The sequence below is a fragment of the Anastrepha ludens genome, chromosome 4, assembly GCF_028408465.1.
Source record: "Anastrepha ludens isolate Willacy chromosome 4, idAnaLude1.1, whole genome shotgun sequence".
Classification (NCBI taxonomy): domain Eukaryota; kingdom Metazoa; phylum Arthropoda; class Insecta; order Diptera; family Tephritidae; genus Anastrepha; species Anastrepha ludens.
In genome coordinates, this window is record NC_071500.1 from 64,027,834 (window position 1) to 64,048,481 (window position 20,648).

Sequence of the window (20,648 nt, forward strand, 5' to 3'; positions counted from 1 at the left end):
AAATTTATGCTCGGCGCCACTTCATACTATGATAAAAAAATATTTTGCTTTTTTTTGTTCGTTTTATTCAGTTGTGAGTAATTCGGTACATTTTACAGTTTTTCTTTGATAAAAGCGTGTATTAGTATTGCAAGAAGAGCACCGTAACAAGTGGATTTGTGCGTGACTAGCACTCACTTCGTGTCGAGTTCGATGGCTATCGTGACATGAACATTAAATGATACAAAAAAAATTTTTCTAACATTAGCCCTTCGTAGGTTATTGTTTTAGAGTTACTGGTATACCATTCCTAAATGGTAAAATTTCACGATCCTGTGATTTATTCACATCGCTGCGACGTGAGACAATGACATTTTCCGCTCAACAATTCTCTCCATATCTGGTCGATTTTTACAATTTGCTTGCATTGTGTGCCCGTTTATTTTCATTCTCCGTTTTCCATGTAAAGCAATCTTTGCGATTATTATTATCTAATAGCTGCTGTTTGCTTGAACAAGTGAAAGTAGTTCTATTTATACATATGTATGTATATTTTTCTTGACCAAGGTGGCATTGTTGAAGCGCACGGTTAATAAGAGTGTGAATCACTTCACCACCTTTTAGAAATATTTTTGAATACGGAACTCAAAATTTCTGAATTGGTAGTAGCAGCATCTACTTCCGCATAAGCACTTCAGAGTACACGCCAATTTGTTTCCCTCGCTTTCTCATAATACATATGTATGTATGCATATTGTTAATATGCATGTTTGCACTCGTTCCATATCACATTTAGGCGTACAAATTATTAATAAACCTTGCCATTAAATGTACTTCGCGCGATTTATGACATTTGCCATAAATCAAATTTTCCTGCAACCTCTTCATGCTCGTCGGTGTTCATTTCATATTTCAATGAAAGCATGCATTTCTCAGTAACTGGGTTTTCACTCTGAAATGTTAGCTTTAAAAATATTCTCGTAATTGATAAGAAATATATTCGGTTATTTTTTGAATGATCGTTAAACCTGTTTCAGCTGCAGATGTGTGTGTTGCCCGCCCCTTTATATATTGGCCCACCATTGACATCTCAAAAGATTCGATCTTGTTGAATAAAAATAGACATGTGGAGAGTTTGTAATGAATTCTCCGTTTGAACACGTCCGGCACCATTCACATTCACTTACTCTTACTTACTTCCCAGCCTGTTTATGGAATGACGTAAATTTTTCACGATTCACGTTGAAGAAAGCAGTTGAGCGTAGTTGATAATCAAGAATAAGGAAATCTTTTTTAGTATGAAACCGATTCATAAATATAAATACGCACCTACACATGTTCGTACGTATAAAAATGCACGCACATGCTGCGGTAAAGAAGAGAAATGCATTAATAAATTAACTGGTTCGTTTGTACTGAATGTAAAAGCGTGATTAATTTGCGTTTCCGCTCTCCGCAACATAAAAAAAATTACATCCTTTTTCCTTAATTTACAACGACCTATATTGCATCCATACTTCAATAGTTCCGAACAAGTGACAATTCGAAGAATTATTTGCAAATGTATAAAAAACCAAACTGTGTTCTAATTTGCGCTGTTGCCACTGTCGTAATAGTCGTTGGGTGGCTTATTTTGTACTATCCAGGAGGTCCTTGGTTCGATATTTGGGAGATACAAAATTTCTAGATTTTTTATTTCAAATTTGTTTTGTTCTATTTTTTAAATTATTGCTCTTCAATTAATTCGTACATTATAAATTCGATAACTTACATTTTATTAAAATTGAAATGTTGAATAGCTTACATTAATTGTATTTGAAAAAGCAAAATCTTATTTTTCAGCCCGAATACAACTAAAAATGTCGTGCGTTCCCCTGAAAATTTACGTTGCTGGAACGACCTTGATTTAAATGCGGCCAAGGATTGTAACTTCAGCAGCATTCCCCCAAAAATTTTAGGAAATGTTTTACGTTGTTATAACAACAACAACTAGCTGCTTTAGAAACCATAACTATCTCATTACGGCACAGTACGACGTCACATTAGAGCTTACTTTTTATATTTGTCTTTTTTTTTTAAACTCTCGTCATTTTATTCACTTTCGATTCTTACAATCACCTATTTGACGTCGTTATCATCGGCACACGCCAGCAATTGTACGCTTTTATAAAAAATTGTGCCTGAGCGATTAAATTGTGCTTTTCCAGCATCAGGTTAAAGAAGTCGCACGACAGCGAGTCACCCTGTCTGAAACCTCGTTTGGTAGTTTGGCGGGGATACCAAATTTAGACATCGCCACATACATATCTATGTGTAGGCAACTCCTTTTCGTGCAGTCGAATGCATCTTTAAAATCGACAAAAAGATGGCGTGTGTCGATTCTCCAAGCTACTAGTTTATATAAATTTTTGCAACCTCTGCATGGTGTCGACCAACGAAAATTAAAAAATCCATACAAAAATATTTTCGAGTATTTATGCGCTTGTACACAGTCTTATGTACAAGTATACAGAAATTGATAAGTGGACAAAAATAAATAAAGAACGCTTCAGTTTTGATTTCGGAGAGTAAATTTTAGAGCAAAGTTCAACATGGAGATTTTTCCCGCACAAAATGAATGTCTTCTCTCTTGCATCGAATTGACACTTTGTTCCCTCAAAATTAAACTGTAATTCCATTTACTGTTTTGCGTGACATTTCAGTTTGACCTTTAATTGCGGGTAATTTTTAGCGCGTTTAAAATGGAGATAAGAGCTTATTTTCCTTATAAAACTGTAATTTTCAAAGAATAGCAAAATAGAAAATGCATCCGCGCAAGCAAAGTTCGGGTGACGCACAAAAAGAAATTTCATGCCGTGCGTTAAAAACCGCACTGCGTTTTAGAGTGGGCTGTAAAAGGCAAAAAAAATATCTTTATTTGCAGAGTGAAAAACTATATAACACTTTTGTAAGGGGACGGCTGTAAGGTTCTTCCATCGGCAAATAAATCCGCATATCACGACAAGTGGCTGCATGTATGCAATGTTCGGTGATGCAGCAGACCCAAGGTGCCTTATACATGTGTGTTCTGAACATTCTTTTTTAAATCGTATTTTCGTTTTTTTGTTTTGTATTACGTTTGCATTGCAACCAGTAAATAAAATAACGAACAATTTTTTTTGGTTTTTGTATGATACAATTAATATGATGATGCTTTGCATAAAACTTGTAAAGGAGTTGATTACAGCATGAGGTGAAGCGACTTTTTGCGTTTCAAATAATACACCACAAATTATTATTTTAACATTGGGTTAAACTTAATGTGGAAGTAAAACGGTTGAAATCAAACGGAAATAATCAAAATGATGCGTATGCCAATTTATTTTCAATAGATTTTTTAAAATTCAACTTTTTTGAGTTGTTTGGAAGAGGCCAGTTTAAACTTTGTAAAAATTAATTGAGATTTACCAACCCGTCTGAATACATCTACAATTGGTTACTGAACACAAGCGTAGATTTAGACGAACAAATTCTAAAACGGATTAGGTACCTCAATAATAAAAAAAAAATACAATTATAACTTTCAAAAAAATTCTACTGAGGCCACACTATTGCCAAATATTTACATCTATCATGACAACTGCCAAATATCAGTTTTCTAATTAAAAACAATTGGAAGTGGAACTACATTCTTAATTGTGCCAGTTTGAATATTATATGAGCACATTTTTATTACGAATTCATACTTATGCCTCTTGAATTTCCTTCTGAGGGAAAATAAATCTTAATACACTTCTGTTGCTAATGTTTTGCTCGCTATTGTATTGTGTGCGTTGGTTTTTATGATAATATAGACATATTGGTACTGAAAATCAATTTATTGGACTTAATTAACTGTCGTTCATTGAAACCACCCAGCAACAAGAAAAAAACGAGCTAGAAAAAATAAAATCGAATAATTTAAATGTATTTTTTTACTTCTCTTGGTGGTGAATAAAAAAGCTTATTTTGTATTCAAATTGATTTTGAACGTTAAAAAGTCGAAGCTCTTTTATTGTTTACTCTTCAAAAGTTTAGCACTCAATTCTTAAAACTCGTTTATTCACGTATGGATGTATGTATTATGTATATATGTATGCACATATTTGTGAAATGGTCTTATTAGCAGGCAAATAATTTTTTTCAGCTCATCAAATGGAAGTTTGCTTCCTTCATGTTATACGTAATTTCAGTAGTAAAATGTCAGAAAAATTTATTTTTATTTGCTCATTGATTTTGAAATAGATTGCAACATATAAATTTATTAAATAAATGTATTCAAAAATGTATTTCGAATATAAATTAGGCTAAAACTATAAACGATTACTTATCGTGTGGTCGTGGAAAGCTTTTTTCAATTGATAAAAAAGGCTGGTACTCAAATTAGAGCCGTTATTTTAAATTCCTATTCTACCACTGAAACCATATTGGTGATAATTTGATGTCAACAGAAGAAACTCGTCGAAACGTCGAAGTAATTACACTCTCCAATACTGGTTACTCAACACGAACAAGCGCTAATAGTTAAGAAACCGGAAGTATCCCGGCTTAGGAGAAAACGCACTTACAACTAATGGACCGGACAGCATACAGACATACACTAAACGACATTCATCGGGAGACACTTACCACCTTCCTAAACTCCCGACCTCTGAATGCCGTCATCTTATCGGAGTCCAGGTGGCGTTGGACTTGCAGACGAGGAGCTTTAGCTACCTCGACTGAATTAGACCCAATCGAGTTTTGACTACCGTAGCAGACTAAACTCCTTCCTATCCAGAATCGACCCAGCCATATATACGCAACATATATCCTACATGTGAAGGCACACTGCATGACATTAACAACATTTTCTCAGGCCCTATCAAACCTACTAACTTAACACCCCCTGCCAAACTTCCGCACGTTTCCTGGGTCTACCATTAGTTGAGCTAGATGAAGACGACCCGGTTTAATAAGCACCGACAGGGTTCAGTAAGCTGCTACAACAACAGCAACGGGATATCTCCGGGATTATTTTTGCCGAAGACAGAACTAGTTTAGAGGGTTTAAATTATGTTAACATACTTTAAATTAATTTTTATATCAAACTATGGAATATAGTAAGTCAAAGCTCGTACAAATCAAACCTACCTAATCCTCATAGTTGTACGTTTTTAAAATGTATCTATACTACAATTGAAAGCATTTGTTTGGACAAAGCTTTCTTGCGCTCTTACGTTAACCCTATTCGTCTTCGATGACCCTACATGTACAGGGAATGCTGCTAGAGTGACAATTCTTGACCGGATACAATTCCGGGTCATTCCGGTAACGTAGAACCGCGGTAAAGTTCTGTGGAAAAATTTAGATCTCTTTAACTTTTCGTATACCTTGAGAAAGGGTTAAAAATACCAATTAAGGTGGGAAGTAGAGAGTTTAAATTTTCTACAAAGAAAATCCTGTTTAACTTCTATATGCTGGATTAGTACTGTCTTCAGAAAGGAGTTTTTTGCGTTGAATCATTCTTGGTGAATCCTGTTTACTATGTACCAGAGAGCCGTTCACCTAACAGTCGGTTTCGATCAAGTGCAGAGGTTATCAGAAAAATAGAAACGTGTTTTCAAGGCGTCGAGTAGTAATAGTTTTTTCTTAGAGAAACTAAAGAAATGGCAGAAATTTAAAAGGGGATTATGTGGTCGTTACGAATGCAGGCACTTATTGATCGACTCTTGTAAAATTGACTTGGACGCCATGGGCACTTCAATGACCACGTGAAACTCTTATATATACTTATTTGAATAGATTAATGAAGATAACAAGAAACTGAAACTTAAAGAATATTATTTGCCCTTTAAGTACATCTATGAGTGTGCACTCTTTATAATTTAACAATTTTCACATGACAAATGTATTTTGGTAAATGACGAATACTCGAAATGCTTGCGTATAAGAAGATCACTCGAATATTTTCTTATTAAATTTCTCTCAGAATTGGCGCAATATTACCGTCTGAAAATTACAGACATTCGATATCTTGAATAGAAGAAATCACTTTAAATTGTTACGACATATCTTTAATTCTTACTGAAAACTTGTTTGTACGGGTTTTCGAGTTATCTAGGATACTTCATATTGGGTTGAGTTGTTTGCAAACAATTCTTGAACTTAAGAGCATACGCTCTTATAGTATGTCTAAAATTTTCAGGTATCTATTTCAAAACTAAAGGAATTTTGTTCAACGTAGAAACATTTTTTAAGCAGTTTTTACCATTTCGTCCCCTTAGTATAACAATAGCCTATGTGCTCATAGGCTATTATTTTTTTATTGAATTTTTGGATTCTCCATCGTCGATTTTATATGTGGTCAAAATGTTGTCAAATTCTAATTCCACAAAGTGGGTCAAAACGTCAGTCAAAAAATAATAAATATTTACAGACATAACGAAATTTGAGTGAGAGCTACTTTCGACAAAAAGTTTGAAATTCATTTTCTCAAAACATCAAAAAATTTATAGGCTATTTTAATACTAAGGGGACGATTTATTCATGTAAATTTAGAAACGAAAACTAAAAAAATAAAACAAAAAAATTGATACAAAATTTGTGTGCCAAAATCATCTATCCAGTAACTGTACAGTAACTTTTATCAGCTTTTCCATACAAATATTTTCTAGTTATTTTCCAGCCTCTTACAAGTTAAAAAATGAAATGCAACATAATGTAATATTTTGACTTTTATTTTTTTCAACCTGAAACGAAAGTCACTTTATGACATCTTTTTTCTGCTTTTAGTGGCAGTTACCTTGGACTTTTGTTTTACTGTCCCAAAATAAAGACAATTTAATTATCTTTAAAAAAAGTCACCCTAAGAGTTTTATAAGTTGCAAAAAATTATAAAAGTAAATTAACAGTAAATAAACCATAATAAATCACCGGAAAGTAAGTAGGTACTAAATTAACAGTAGAAATTGGCCAATTTACTTTTTAATTTAATTTTATTAATTATTTGAGTAGTATTTATAAGGAGAAATTTATTTATTAAAATAAAACCAAAAAATTTAATTAATTTTTTTAAGATAATCATTTTAATAAGAGCTCATAATTTGAAGCTTATAATGGGCATGACCATGCTGTCCCCGAATTGGACGTATGTATGTATCAATACCTTGGAATTTAAAATACAAAATGTTGGGGAAGTTCACGGTATATAATTAAGGAAAAGTAACAAATTTTATAAATTTGCCAAAACCTATTTTTTTTTAGCAGTTATATCTGGCTGATTTTTATTTGTTCTTATTCATTTGATAAAAAAGTAATAACCCGGATTCTTGGTCTGGGGAGAGAAGTTCAAACTTTCTGAATTTATTACAGGTTTTTGCATACAATTTTGTTTTCATCATCTCAGAATAAAGATAAAGCTGAACCCGACAAATGTTTTCATTCACAAGTACGAGTATTCCTTCCTCTCGGCTTGACAAATACAGACGCTTCCACTTTATCGGAACGTCCTGGATTTATATAAGGCCAAAGGCTGTTCTTTCAGCCGTATTCCCTATTTCCCATACGTACTGCTACAAAAACAAAACTATAGTAGCGATAATTATACGCATTAATTCGTCCTCGCATGGTTCGAACCAGCGCAGCCATAAAAGCTGTTCGAGAAACAATTCGCATAAATCTCCTTAGAAAGCAGAAAATCCTGTCCAGGGAAATGAATGTATCGACCAGATCCAAGTCAAGACTAATTAGAGCATCGCGCAGCGCTGTAGAATATTAGACTCGACAGATGCAAGCAGCTTCGTCGATGGCACGCAGTCAACGGCCATGAACAAAATCTATGCTACAACTTCTAAAGACACAAAAAATGTTGTTCCAAGGGTTCAGCGTGGCCACCATCTAGCTTCCGCAATGGTTTGATGGGGAGTGTCTTGTAAAGGCGTTACATCTCCTCATTTATGCGAAAAAGGGGTTAAAACCGGGGCAAAAGTGTACCAGGAAGATGTCTTAGAAGACGTGGTGAAGCAGTTTAGCAGTACTCTGTTCAATGGAGAGCGTTGGATCTTCCAGCAAGATTCCGCTCCAGTCCATAAAAAACCACCCAGCAGTGGTTAAAAAACATTTCTGGGTTCATAGCCGCAGAAGATTGGCCGTCTGGAGGTCCAGATCTGAATCCATTGGGCTACAGTTTGGTGTCAGAATTGGAGAACATGCCCTGTCGCAGACCTCACAGAAATTTGTCTAAAAAAATCTTTGGTTCGAACAGCCATAGCTGAATTGTGTAAAAGCAAATGGTGGCCATTTCGAATGAAGATTTGAAATGATTTTTGTTTTTTAATATTTACATGATTAAATAAAACTAACTTCATTAAAAAAAAAAGATAAATTTTACTCCAACAAACCAAAAACGATTTAAGAGTCAAAACATAAGAGATAAGAGCCGAAATTCGTGAAAAAACCACAAAAAATGGGTTAACAGAGTGGGCTAGTCATGTAATATACGTTAGTTGGGTAAAACTGTTTAATAAAAGGTTTTCCTTTTTTCCTGTAAAAAAAATTACAGAATATTTATAGCCGACTTAAATTAAATTATAAACGCTGGTTCATCCTGTACTAAGCGAACTCCAATTTTTAAGTAATGAACCATAATTCAATTATTAAAGGTTTGCTCACTAGTGAATTCGATTTTTGACACTCCCTTGGTTGTATTTAAGAAAGTGAATAAAGAGGAACAGATTAAATTCTTTTTGGTAAAAATGGTAGCAAAAAAGTATTTTCTTACTTAAATGGAAACAAACTGCGAACGGTTTAAAAAATAAATTTTAATTAATATTTGAATGTAAATGGTACAAATAGAAGTTAATATCGGAAATTGCCAAGTCTAATATTAAAATAAGAAATTATTTCACTTAATCCAAGATTTTATTTTGTGAATTAATTATTAAATTTAAAACCGATCGCGAAGTTGCGAAGCTTCGCCAATATTAAACTATTTTGTTAAAAATAAATAAATAATTGGCACGTACAATTAGGTGTTTGGCCGAGATCCTCCTTTTATTTGTAGCGCGCGTTTTGATATTATTCCACACTTTTTTGCAAGGCCAAGGATCCGTCTGTAAATATCTAGTGAAATATTTTTTTTTGTTAGTTTATTGTCGGCAAAATTTGAACCAATTACTCCCTCCATTCGGCGCTCATTTTCAATACTTTTACATAAATGCTTTATTTTGTTGTAAAAACGCACGTGGAAAATCACATGCTTAGTCATACGCGCACCGGTTAGATAAAAATAAATTTGGCATTTTGAACAAGTGCGCCTTGCTCTCCGCTCAATTTCAATTAAATAATGAATTGCCCAAATCTACATACATACACTATGTAAGAACTGTATGTTCCCCTGCCCTTTGTATATATCTTTAAGATCTATTTTGATCACCAACATTTTTTATACGTACATACATACGTACGTACATATTTGAAAATTCCCGGACGACACTGTTTTTTGATCTTTGATAATGCTTTGCTATTCGATTAGATTAGATGGTAGTTTCATAAGAGGATATTTTTAGGTACCCACAAGCAGCATTGTGAGGTTAGGTCAAGAAAAAGAAATTAACTTATGTTTCATATAGTAAAAATCATTGTGTGCCACCCATGTTTGTTCGATATGATACATCAATATAATAGGCCTCTTCTTTTCGCTAAGCGTTAGAAAGTGGCGGATAGATGAAGCAACTAGTGTAAATGAATTGAATATTGGCAACGCGGGATTGGGCTGCCTTAAATTGCATCTGTCTGTAAGTTATACCAGTCTAATGAGCTATAGCCATACTCGCTAGCGGCGAATCTTACTTGATAACTTTGTTTTTGTTTTCGCATGCAAATTTTTCGTCAAGTTAATCGAACATAGATATAGCGAGCGGGGAAATGGCGAATAGAAGAAGCCTATTATATTTTTTGCTTAACAACTTTATGTATTTGTCTATCCTTTATAACACTTAAAGATTTCAGCATGAGATTAGGACATGAGCAAATCTCAACCAAAGGTACTGTTGAGCACAGCTGATCGATAAATTCCCTTGCGCATTATTGGAGATTTCTAATAAATACTATAACACCCGCTAAGGTTGCGAATTGAGAGTTCATCTGCTTAAAAAATCCTGAGAATCGTTTTTTTATCAAATCTCAACCAAATGGAGATCTCCTTCTTTCTTCTTGCCTTTTATATTTTACGCCTTTGCAACATTACGTGAGCTGTAATTCGAAATTGTATGTAAAAGTTTGGTATTTTTAGCATAAATTTACATATAATGTTTTCTCTTAGGGGTTTATTTGTTATTTTTCAGTTATTTGAAAAATTCATCTTACCTAAAAGATGGATTAACTTGTGACAATTTTCGAGCGATGATTTGTTATGATTTTTGATGTGGATTATCAAGACAGTAATGATTGATGTATTGATCAACTTACTTTAGCGGTGAAGTACCACATTAGCTACTGTGAAACGCGGGTACAACAAGTTCCAATGTGGCCGTTGATCCTTGCACGGTTATTGTATTAAACCCAATCGATGCTGTGCGTCTATTGACAACACAAGATTATTATGTGGCATATCGTGAGATACAGTCATCCTTGAGCATTATTGCAAATGGTCGCCTGTTGCGACCAAGACGATGCGAGCTTTCAGGTATCAGCTCATGAAAGGGAGGTTTTGAGTTCTCAAAATATGGAATTAATGGGTCATCCACCTTCCAGTCCTCATCTGACACCTACTGATTTCTTTTTGTTCGTCTGAAGAAACCTTTAAACAGTTCGTTTTGGAGGTATCCTTCTCTTAGTGGCAAAAGTGCTTTGACAATGGGTTCAGGCGAATTCAGAGGTGTATTGACTTTCAAGGAGAATATTTTGAAAAACAAAAAAACCATTTTCATTATTATTTTACAGTGTTTTCATTATTGGGCCCAAATATAAAGGCAACCCTCGTATGCTCCTTACACGGACAATACATATTGCTGCGCTTTATCAGGTATACTTGGTTTCGTTAGCATAACATAAAATGTTTAGCTACATTTATAGATTGTATTTTAATGAGATTTGACGAGGAGTTTAAAGAGCTCGACTAAGACGACATGTAGATACATACATATACGTCAACCAAGCAGTTTAAATGTCGGCCTACCGTCAGTATAGTTCATAAAATTACGCATATGGGAGGCCAAGCGACTCTTAACTTCTTAAGCGTTTAAGTGGAACACATTGAATATAGCCAAGGTTATGCTGATTTACATTTACAATGATAGCTTTGTGAGATGCTGTGTTATTATGATGCAGTAACCATGCTTTTTTCCACAAATTTGATCTTGTACGACGAATTTGCTCTCTTGGTTTTTTTTTATAAAGCATTGGGTATAATTGTTTACCAAGCTTACGTAGTGCATTTTTAATCGTAATTTTTAAGCATTGGGGTATGGTAAATATCAAATAAAAATGAATAAAGAGTGCGACTAGCATCAACAATCTTTGTTTTTTTGTTCTCTGGGCCACTCCCATGCATAACTACATATATCCTTCAAATTAGTTCAATTACATGTGTCTTTATTGTTTTTATTTTTTTTTGCAGATTTTGCTGTCACAACACCATCAAAAATAATTTTTTACGATGAGCATTGGAGCGAGGTCACTTCATCCGCTCATAAGTTCCAGCATCTCGGCGCACTTACATTTGACGAAGCCGAAGAAAAGGTATATTTCACCGATGAACAGCACCACAATGTCAGTATTTTCTCTCTAACGATACCCAAAGACTATGAAGATCCGCATTTAATAGAGAAAATGGTGCAGCGCACAAGGAATGAAGCAGTTCGTTCAATTGCATACGATCCACTCGATCGTAAACTCTACTGGAGTGATATATTAAATAAGAAAATTTTGATGGTATCCGTTGATGCTAATGAGTCTACTACACCAAATGTGTTTATCGATTTCACACAGGAAGATACACTGCCCGATGGCATAGCTATAGACTTTTGTCGTCGTTTACTTTACTGGACCAATTCTAATTTTTCCAATTCTAGTATTGAACGTATTGGTTTAGATGGAAAAAATCGTAAGCTGATTGCACGTGGAAATATGTTTGCGCCACATGGTATTATCGTAGATCAATTGACAGATCGCATTTATTATGTGGTAGCTCAGCAGGGTATTCATTTCTCTGTGGAGAGTGCGAATTTAGATGGCAGCGACCGGAAAGTTATAATGAAAGGACTCAATAATGAACCTTTTAGTTTGGCTGTAACAAAGAATGCGATCTTCTGGACCGATCACACAAATCGTGCCATCTGGGGTCATGCGAAATTTGCCAATGACACTGAGTCGATAGAATTAGGTGCAGGGGAGCAAGAAGAAGACTATGGTGATGGTGTTTACGAGCAGAAAGCGGGTGCTCATATGGTCTTGCAATTTGAGGACAAACCACGCGGAATAGTGGCGCGTGTGCATTATCTCACCAATTCTCTAAATGATCAGCACTGCCACGAAGTGCTTTCGAGCATTAAAAATCGTGTGCTTACAAAATCAAATGATAGCGTGTTGGATGTGCATATGAATTTCTTACGTAAGAATTATTGCCTAAATGGCGGCGAGTTCGTTCCTCAAACTACCAGATGCATTTGCAAGATCGGTTTTAAAGGCGCACGTTGTGAGACCAACGAGTGCCTTAACTACTGTATGCACGGCACATGCGTTATTTCTTCATTGGGCTTACCAACGTGCGAATGCCCGCATAGCTTCTATGGCGGACGTTGTCAGGAGCGCAAGTGTGCCGGTCATTGTTTGAATGATGGACGTTGTGTTATTGAGGATTCAGGTGAACCGAGTTGTGAGTGCAAAGACAACTTTGGCGGTGCGCGATGTGAGCATAATTCCACAGAAATTTGTGCGCTTTATTGCAAAATTTTAAAACTGGACGCAGATGCTTATGTACCTTTCGGCTGTCATGACATGTAAGTATCATAAAATATTATTGCACATTGAACGGATTAAACGGATATTGTAAATGCAGATTCAAAATGATAATGCCAATATAAATTTATTTTCCAATTTTATCCAAGTGTGTGTGTGTGTTCTCTCCAAAATCAGTAAACATCTTTTCAAATACACTTTTTTATTGTTTTTTTGAAATATAGTTGCGAAGAACTAGCACAGCAAAGCGATTATGGTGCCGAGACATATGCCATTCCGAAATATCCCCATTTGGAGATGTGTGAACAAGTGGATCCATGGAGCAACACCGTAATAATTGTGATCGTTTGCGGAGTTGTTGCGTCCCTGGGATTGATGGTTTTAATGGTGCATGGGTTACGTCGTTTCTATAAACCAGCACGCCCACGCATAAAGAAGACGTTTGTTGTGCGCAAGCAAGCTGCCAGATCAACAGATACGCCACTAACTAACCGCCCCGTTGCGACTGAACAATGTGAAATTACAATAGAGAATTGCTGCAACATGAATATTTGCGACACAGTAAGTTATAAGAAATTTTATAGCCCATATCATTGGAAGCGTCATACGATTTAATAACAGTGAACTCTTGACAAAATAACCAAATCAGTTTTGAACCAATAAATTTGGGACCTCTTACAGATTGAGAATATTTACTAAAAAAGGGGGGAAAATCGCAACCGTATTGCTTACCCTTCATTAGATACTCGTATTTTATATAGAGTACTTGCTTTTTTTATATGTACTTAAAATTCACACCTTTTGCTCCTCATTAGGTCCAATATACGAGTATAAAGGCATGTGCTGACAACAAACAGTAATCTGCCAACAGTCCTACCAGAAGCCCCGAGTTTAAGAGATAGTGAAAAGTTAGTAAGCTTACTGCTGTAAGATTTGTCCTTTGATTTATAAATCTTGTAGTCATGCCTTGTCCGCTTGTCGACACATTTGCATCGTTTCATCATTTGTAAAGGGCCCGGCATATATTCCATGAATGCGTGTAGTAATCTTAAGTTACCTCTAATCGTATTACCTCCTATACCTGTATGCCCCGAAATCTAATTTATTTACATATTCGTGATTGGGATATCCATCTACTATAAATGTTATTTTCTGGTACTGCTGCCTTTTATACTGCTAAGTTTTCTGCTTGGAGATGAGTAAAATTAATTGAAAATTTAGAGCAGTATACCACAACTCCCACCTATGCCTCTTTTTGGCGCCATTTGTGCATATGTTGCTACCCTCATACTCTTAGGCCATCCATCTATTTACCTTTCACCCCATAAAACAAGAAGCCTTTAAAGCTCAGGCCCGACTCCACGTGCTCGACTTGTTAGGGTTAATGATTGCCTTTATATTTCTGTGAGATAATCAATTGAGCGAAGGTAAGCTTCTGCCAGACCAGACATATGCTCATTTCACACGTATTTACACACCTGTTCAGATGGCAAACAAGCAACCTGAGCGGAGGCTGTGTTAACTTTTTCCGTGTATCACCAACACAATCTCAGTTTTTTCGTAAACAAACTGCTGTCATGAGCCCGGTTACGGCGGCCAATCAGCTGATTGCTTCTAAATCGCCAGTTAGCGGTCTGAAATCTTTTCACCATGCGAAGGTACCTCTCATGACATTAAACACCTATTCACATGCCCATTTAAACGCACTCATCTAACACCATCTCCCTTTGGTCTCACTTTATTAAACTGCCCCTTCCCTGGGTCTACCGTTAGATTTGGTTAATGACGGCTGCTAATGGTTTCGCCGTTTTAAGAAGGGATCTACTAGCTGATACAACAACATCAACAAGCGAATTATTTTTCAACTTTCCAGCTTGAATTCAACAGGACCTCCATCGGCGAATTTAAGCATTTATTCGAGATTAACTTTAATTCGAAACTATGAAACTAAGGTTGAAATATTGTGTACTTTTTTCGGACTTTCGTTGCTTGTTCGTATTTAGTTGTTTTAGCTGCTACAAAGAACTAATTAAATCTAAGAGAATATGAGTTTTACACTAAATTTAAATTTATGAGCCCACTTCCATCGGGGAAACCATCCAATGTCTACCTATAGTATATGGGCAACCGTGAAAATTAATGCCAAAGTCCATCTTTTAATTTAACAAACTTAACCACTTACCTAACTTTTTATTTGCTTGACTTGTTTTACCGAAAGTACCGTAATTTGTAAATGCTTTGAAATTTCAGTTTATGAAACCTAAATTAATTTGAATATATTTACAGCCATGCTTCGATTCAAAACTACTCGAAAAAACTCTTTCCTGCAACTCCAAAGTCAAGGAGGATAAGAAAATGCTAATAAATAGCATGGACGATGAACTTTACTAATGAAGCATTGAAAAGCGTGCAATCGAAGGATTCACTTGCGATGCGGATACAGTACGCGCAGTCAGGGACTGGCATACTTCCTCTGCGCGCAACAAATGGAGAACATCTACAAGAGGCCTTATACAACGACATTAAAAAAAGATCATGCAAATGTAGAAGAAGAGTTTGAATGACGAGGAGTAGGAGAGAAATGGAGCAGAGTGTCTGACGCCACGGACAAAATGTATTTAGCACAAGTTCCTCGTTCGTAGCAACAGACCACACAAGTTCAACAAAGGACAAGCTTTAAAGTAGTACTACATACACTCAGAAAAAGTCACAAATAGTAAAATTCATGTACTTATTATTATTTTTTATTTACGTATACTGGCACACATATGTACATATTATATTATTTCCTTCATTTATTGACGTACTTCATTGAAATTTCTTGTTTGTTTTAATTATAGTTCAGATTATCAAATATGCACTGCTAAAGTACTAATTCCTTTTAGTTGAATTTAAATCTATGAATTATTTATTACTGAAGTTATGTACAATTTTCATTTGAGGTTCAAAGAAATTATTGCTAAAGAGAAAATATCAAATAAGGCTGTATAAACACGTTGAAAAAGTGTTGTAAACTTATATACTTAATTTAAATATACTTAAATAAAAGAAATTACAGCCAAGTTAATTACAGAAAAAAAAATTGGTTGTAATAGCGGTTCATGCAAATTACATGTTCCCTGTTGTTTCAAATTCGAGGAAGTATTATAAGTTAGTAAAAAAATCAGAGATACTGTTAATACTTAGACTTTCGTGTGTACTATTTAAAATTTTAGCCACATTGGTCATTGAAGGTTATTAGAGTCTCATTTTATTCGCTCTCATAGCAATGTTATTTTAAGTCTACGTACATGACGAAAATAATTCGGAAGGTGTGGCCAAGAGCAAATTTGAAAGAATCAACTGATTGGCTGATGTAACCGGTGTAATGACAATTGTTAGTTTACGAAAAAACTGAGATTGTGTTGGTGATATTAAAAAAAAAATCAACACAACAGTAATCGCTCATGCTGCTTTGTTGCCGTCTGAACAACAACTCTGCGGGAAGAATTCTGCTGCTTAATCCTTGGTGACGTGACAGCCGAAGTTGCTCGCACAATTTTGTTTGCCATCATAGCAGATCGGCCAAATCTGGTAATCTATTACAATGGAGAGAATAATAAGGTGGCGCCGATCGTGGTACCACTACTGTGCTCTCAGCGAATTTGATAGAATCGCTGTGTTTTGTGCAATTTATTCGTGTATTGTTTGTGTAGTTTCTTCTTCTTTCATTCTTGCTCGCGTTTTCACATTTCTCTCGCACAACTGTGCCAGTGTGACCTTACGCCTATCTGATAGCCGCAATCTTTTATTCCATTATCCTTGATTGGACAAGCGTGTGAATATGTGAAATGAGCGGGCGGAATTCTGCTGCCGAGTACTCGGAGATATGGCAGCCGAAGGATGATAGATTACCAGATTTGGCCTTCAGCTATGGAGAAAAACAAAATGGAGCGAGGAACTTCGGCTGGCACGTCACCGGGTATTCGGCAGCAGAATTATGCGGTAGGTACATATTTCTTGATTATTGAGGTAGCCACTTTTTTTTTGTTCTTCGAGTAACTGTCCTAAGAAGCATATGCAATGGACCAAAAATAAACTGCAACACTTGCTTGTACTGACTTCAATTCTTTATAACTTGTGAATGGTTCAATCAATTTTCAAAAAGCGAAAATTATGCAAAACGAGAATAATCAAATATTTACAAAATTTGGAAGCTTTTCAATAAACAAAACAATAATTTAACATAAAGTGGGACAGTAATGAAAATAAAGGAAAATTGGTGAACTAATATTTTGTGCAGTTCCCTTTGCACCAATTACTGCTTGTGGACGTCGTTGCATGTGTCTACTAGAGTTTTGGTGGCATTAAGATCTGGGCTCTGAGAAGGATGAGACAATACCTTTTTTTACATTGTAAAGCAACTATTCCCTTGCAATTAGCGCAGTATGCTTTGGGTCGTTGTCATGCATGAAGGTGAACTTTGCTGGTAACTGTAATTTTTAGACCGTTTTAGAAAAATGCTCATTCCATATTTCTAAATAATTTATTTTAGTCATAGTGCCTTAAACTCTATCAAAACTAGTCCGCTCCATTTGCCGTCTTTGCTCTCCAAATCATTACATGCCCGCCACCTTGTTTCGCGGTACCAATTACGTTAGACGGATTGAGTGCGGTACCGTCCCTTTTGTACACGAAACTGCGGCCATCTGACCCAAATAAGTAGAAATCGGTGAAAAAAACGTTCCTCCAAAATTCATCGGACTATATCGTCCGCGATTGACGAATTTTTGTGTGATTTAGGAATGCTAATTGCAGAAATTTTTGGGTTCTCTTTTCTTTTCTATTTGAGTTAATTTTGGAAGCTCTTTCAGTACCACTTTTTCAAAGAAAATAATGGGTATCGTTATGTTTTTTTTTTCAATACATTAAAAACTGTCGAATTAGGTTTTTTCAAAATCTTCGCAATTTGACACACATTTTTCCCTTCGGAATGATATTTCACTTCACCATAAGTTCTTTTAAATCACTCGATGTTTACTTAATCCTGTTCACTCTTAACAACTTACAACGTCATTGGCAAAATGTGGGAAATAAAACTATCTTTTGCGGTTCTGTTATGAAAAAAATAACAGAATACACATATGTACATACATAAATGTGCTAAAAAATTAGAGTGCCCACTTTTTGTTTGACTTTGAAAAATTATGCTATTGCGGTTATTACTTAAATAAACGGAGTTACCGTTAATATTAAAACAACAATTATACATATTACATAGTTAAAAATGAAATATATTTAATGCAAATGATTTCTTAAAAATCTGTGAATAATTTCTTTATTTATAATAAATTTGAAACTTTTTGAATATTAGTGTCCCAGTTTCTTTTTGGTTCACTGTAAATATAGATCGTTCCGGTAACGTAAGACCGACATAGTCGCTTTTATGCCTTGGTATAAAATATCTACCGTTCGGAGTCGGTTGTAGGTCCCTCCATTTGTGGAACAACATCAACACGCATGCCACAAATAGGAGGAAGAGCTCGGCCAACCACCCAAAAGAGGTGTACGCGCCAATTATATATATATGTACATACCTCTATAAACACTTTTTATTTAACAAGCTTTCTCTTCCCTTTCTCGAATGAGCAGGACAACTTTGGTCAATGTTTGGTTAAAAAACTTCAAACTTTTCTAAATTATGTGGTAAGAGCCTCTTGCAAATTCTTTATAAAATTTAAGGGGGGAAGTTCTTAATTATTTAAAAGTACATGTATATACATATGTATGTACGTATGTAATAAAAATATAGAGCACTTCTAATGACTCACTCATTTTTTTACTTTTATTGAAATGAGGGAATGAAAATCCACAAAACGCCAGGGTATTCCACCGTCTGTGAGATCATTTTTTTGTGTTTTAGATCGATTGTCTCTCGTTAGGGCGCAATAGAATGGCGATCTTGCCTTTACAAGGTCTAGCGACGTTTTTGTTGCAACTAAAACAAGTACTATGACCACTAATTTCATTTCTTTCTGACGACAGTCGCACCTGAGTTCCGAATTTCATTGGATTCGTATGAGTTCTACTAAGAAATTTCTGCAACTAAAGTCGAAATACACTGTAATATACCAAATAAGAAATTGGTGATTTTTTGCATCTGTCGTCTCTTAGATATTAATGAAAATCACCGATAAAATTGGAGTTGTCAACTGGCAAATATCATAACAATATTTATATTTTAAAATGTTCCAAAATCTTCGCTTTGCATTTTTTAAGTAATATACTTTTTTTATTGTTAGTTTGAAAACCAATATTAAAATATTTACATACTTGTTTTTAGAGAAATTAGCCCACAAATAAATTAGTATTAACACATTCGGTATTAAAAAGGTAAGAACATAATATACATAAATACTACTACCACAAATATAAGTGCAATTGCAAAATATAATACAATATTATAATCGCTCTTTTGAATTTAACGGTTTCTTCCGTTAAAATCAAAAACAAATTTTATCTGAGTTGCCTGCGTACTTCCAATTTTTCTTTTATTTGATTTGCTCACAAATATTTTTTACCCTTAATATAAATCCTTTGTCGATTCAAAAAAATTTTGTATAAATCTAAACTATGTTGCTAAGCGTTATGAAACATATTTCCTTAGGTGTAGCATTATTGGGAATAAGTAACTAGCTACTATATTTGAACTCTAGTTTAACATTTCGTGTGCCTTCAGTGTCTTGAAGCACATAGAGCAATGCCGACAACTTGCAATTTTTTATAGTTTGAATATCTGAATGGCTGTTCTGTCTGTTTTGTGTACAATGGAAACTATCTGTAATAATGTAACGCTAGTTGTATAAAAATGGGGGTTGCTGCCGACCTAAAACCCTTCTTTAAATTTAGCGAAAAACTTAAAAATTTTGAATATTCCAGTTATAATTTTTCTGGAAGTTTCAACTGATATTTTGAAATACAAATTTTTGTGGAAAACATTTTTAGGAACTTTTCTATTTATATATTGTATTTTGTCTCTTCAAAACTCGTAATAAAAAAGCTAATGAAATCACTTTTGACTCTTAATTAGGTTTCCATTGATAACAAATACTTAGTGCCAGTTTTTCAGTGCTGGTTTAACTATTCCGGTTGCTGACGAGTTCGCTTGCTAACGTAAATTATTTGTTTTAAAATTTGAATTTGTTGCTTTTATCAAATATATAATATATATAATTAATTAGTAATATAATTGAAATTTAGCTAGTGGCTTACGAAAATAGTTGTGTTTTTTTACACTTGTAGTTAAAATTTGTATGAAGCAATGAGGTCACAGTTTTATAGTATATGCGCTTATGAAATAGTTGCGGAAGAAATAGGTGCTTTTAAGTTATATTATTTGGTTTTTATCGGCTTTTTAAAATCTGTTTTATCGACATATGAACAGATGAGATAATTGTCGATGTGCGTTTTTTTTATATGCGTAAAAAATGCGGATATTATAAAAATTGTTAAAAAATCGTTGCTTCCTTAATGATTACTCTAATAAATTTCGCAATTCAATTTACATTGGGTAGAAATAATAGAAATTGTTCATATTCAATGCATTGCCGACGATTTAATGTGATTTATAATTTTTCTTTACATAGGAATCAATTTAAAAGAATTCGCACATGGTGTAGTTAAGTTGGTATTGAAAAACTTTTATTTTATAATTGCGAATATAGACTTTGAAT

At 34.6% G+C, this 20,648-nt stretch overlaps 1 protein-coding gene across 2 annotated transcripts in view; it reads left to right on the top strand.

The window, feature by feature from the left end:
* The window catches only part of LOC128859601 (protein cueball), a 29,942-nt gene extending 13,895 nt beyond the window's left edge, over positions 1–16,047 (top strand). For both annotated transcript variants that reach the window (XM_054096540.1, XM_054096541.1), the window contains 3 exons: positions 11,597–12,977; positions 13,161–13,497; positions 15,223–16,047. In XM_054096540.1, the coding sequence (XP_053952515.1) occupies positions 11,597–12,977; positions 13,161–13,497; positions 15,223–15,327 (1,823 nt within the window). In that variant the 3' untranslated portion in view covers positions 15,328–16,047. The remainder of the gene's footprint in view (positions 1–11,596; positions 12,978–13,160; positions 13,498–15,222) is intronic.
* The last annotated feature ends 4,601 nt before the right edge of the window (positions 16,048–20,648 follow it).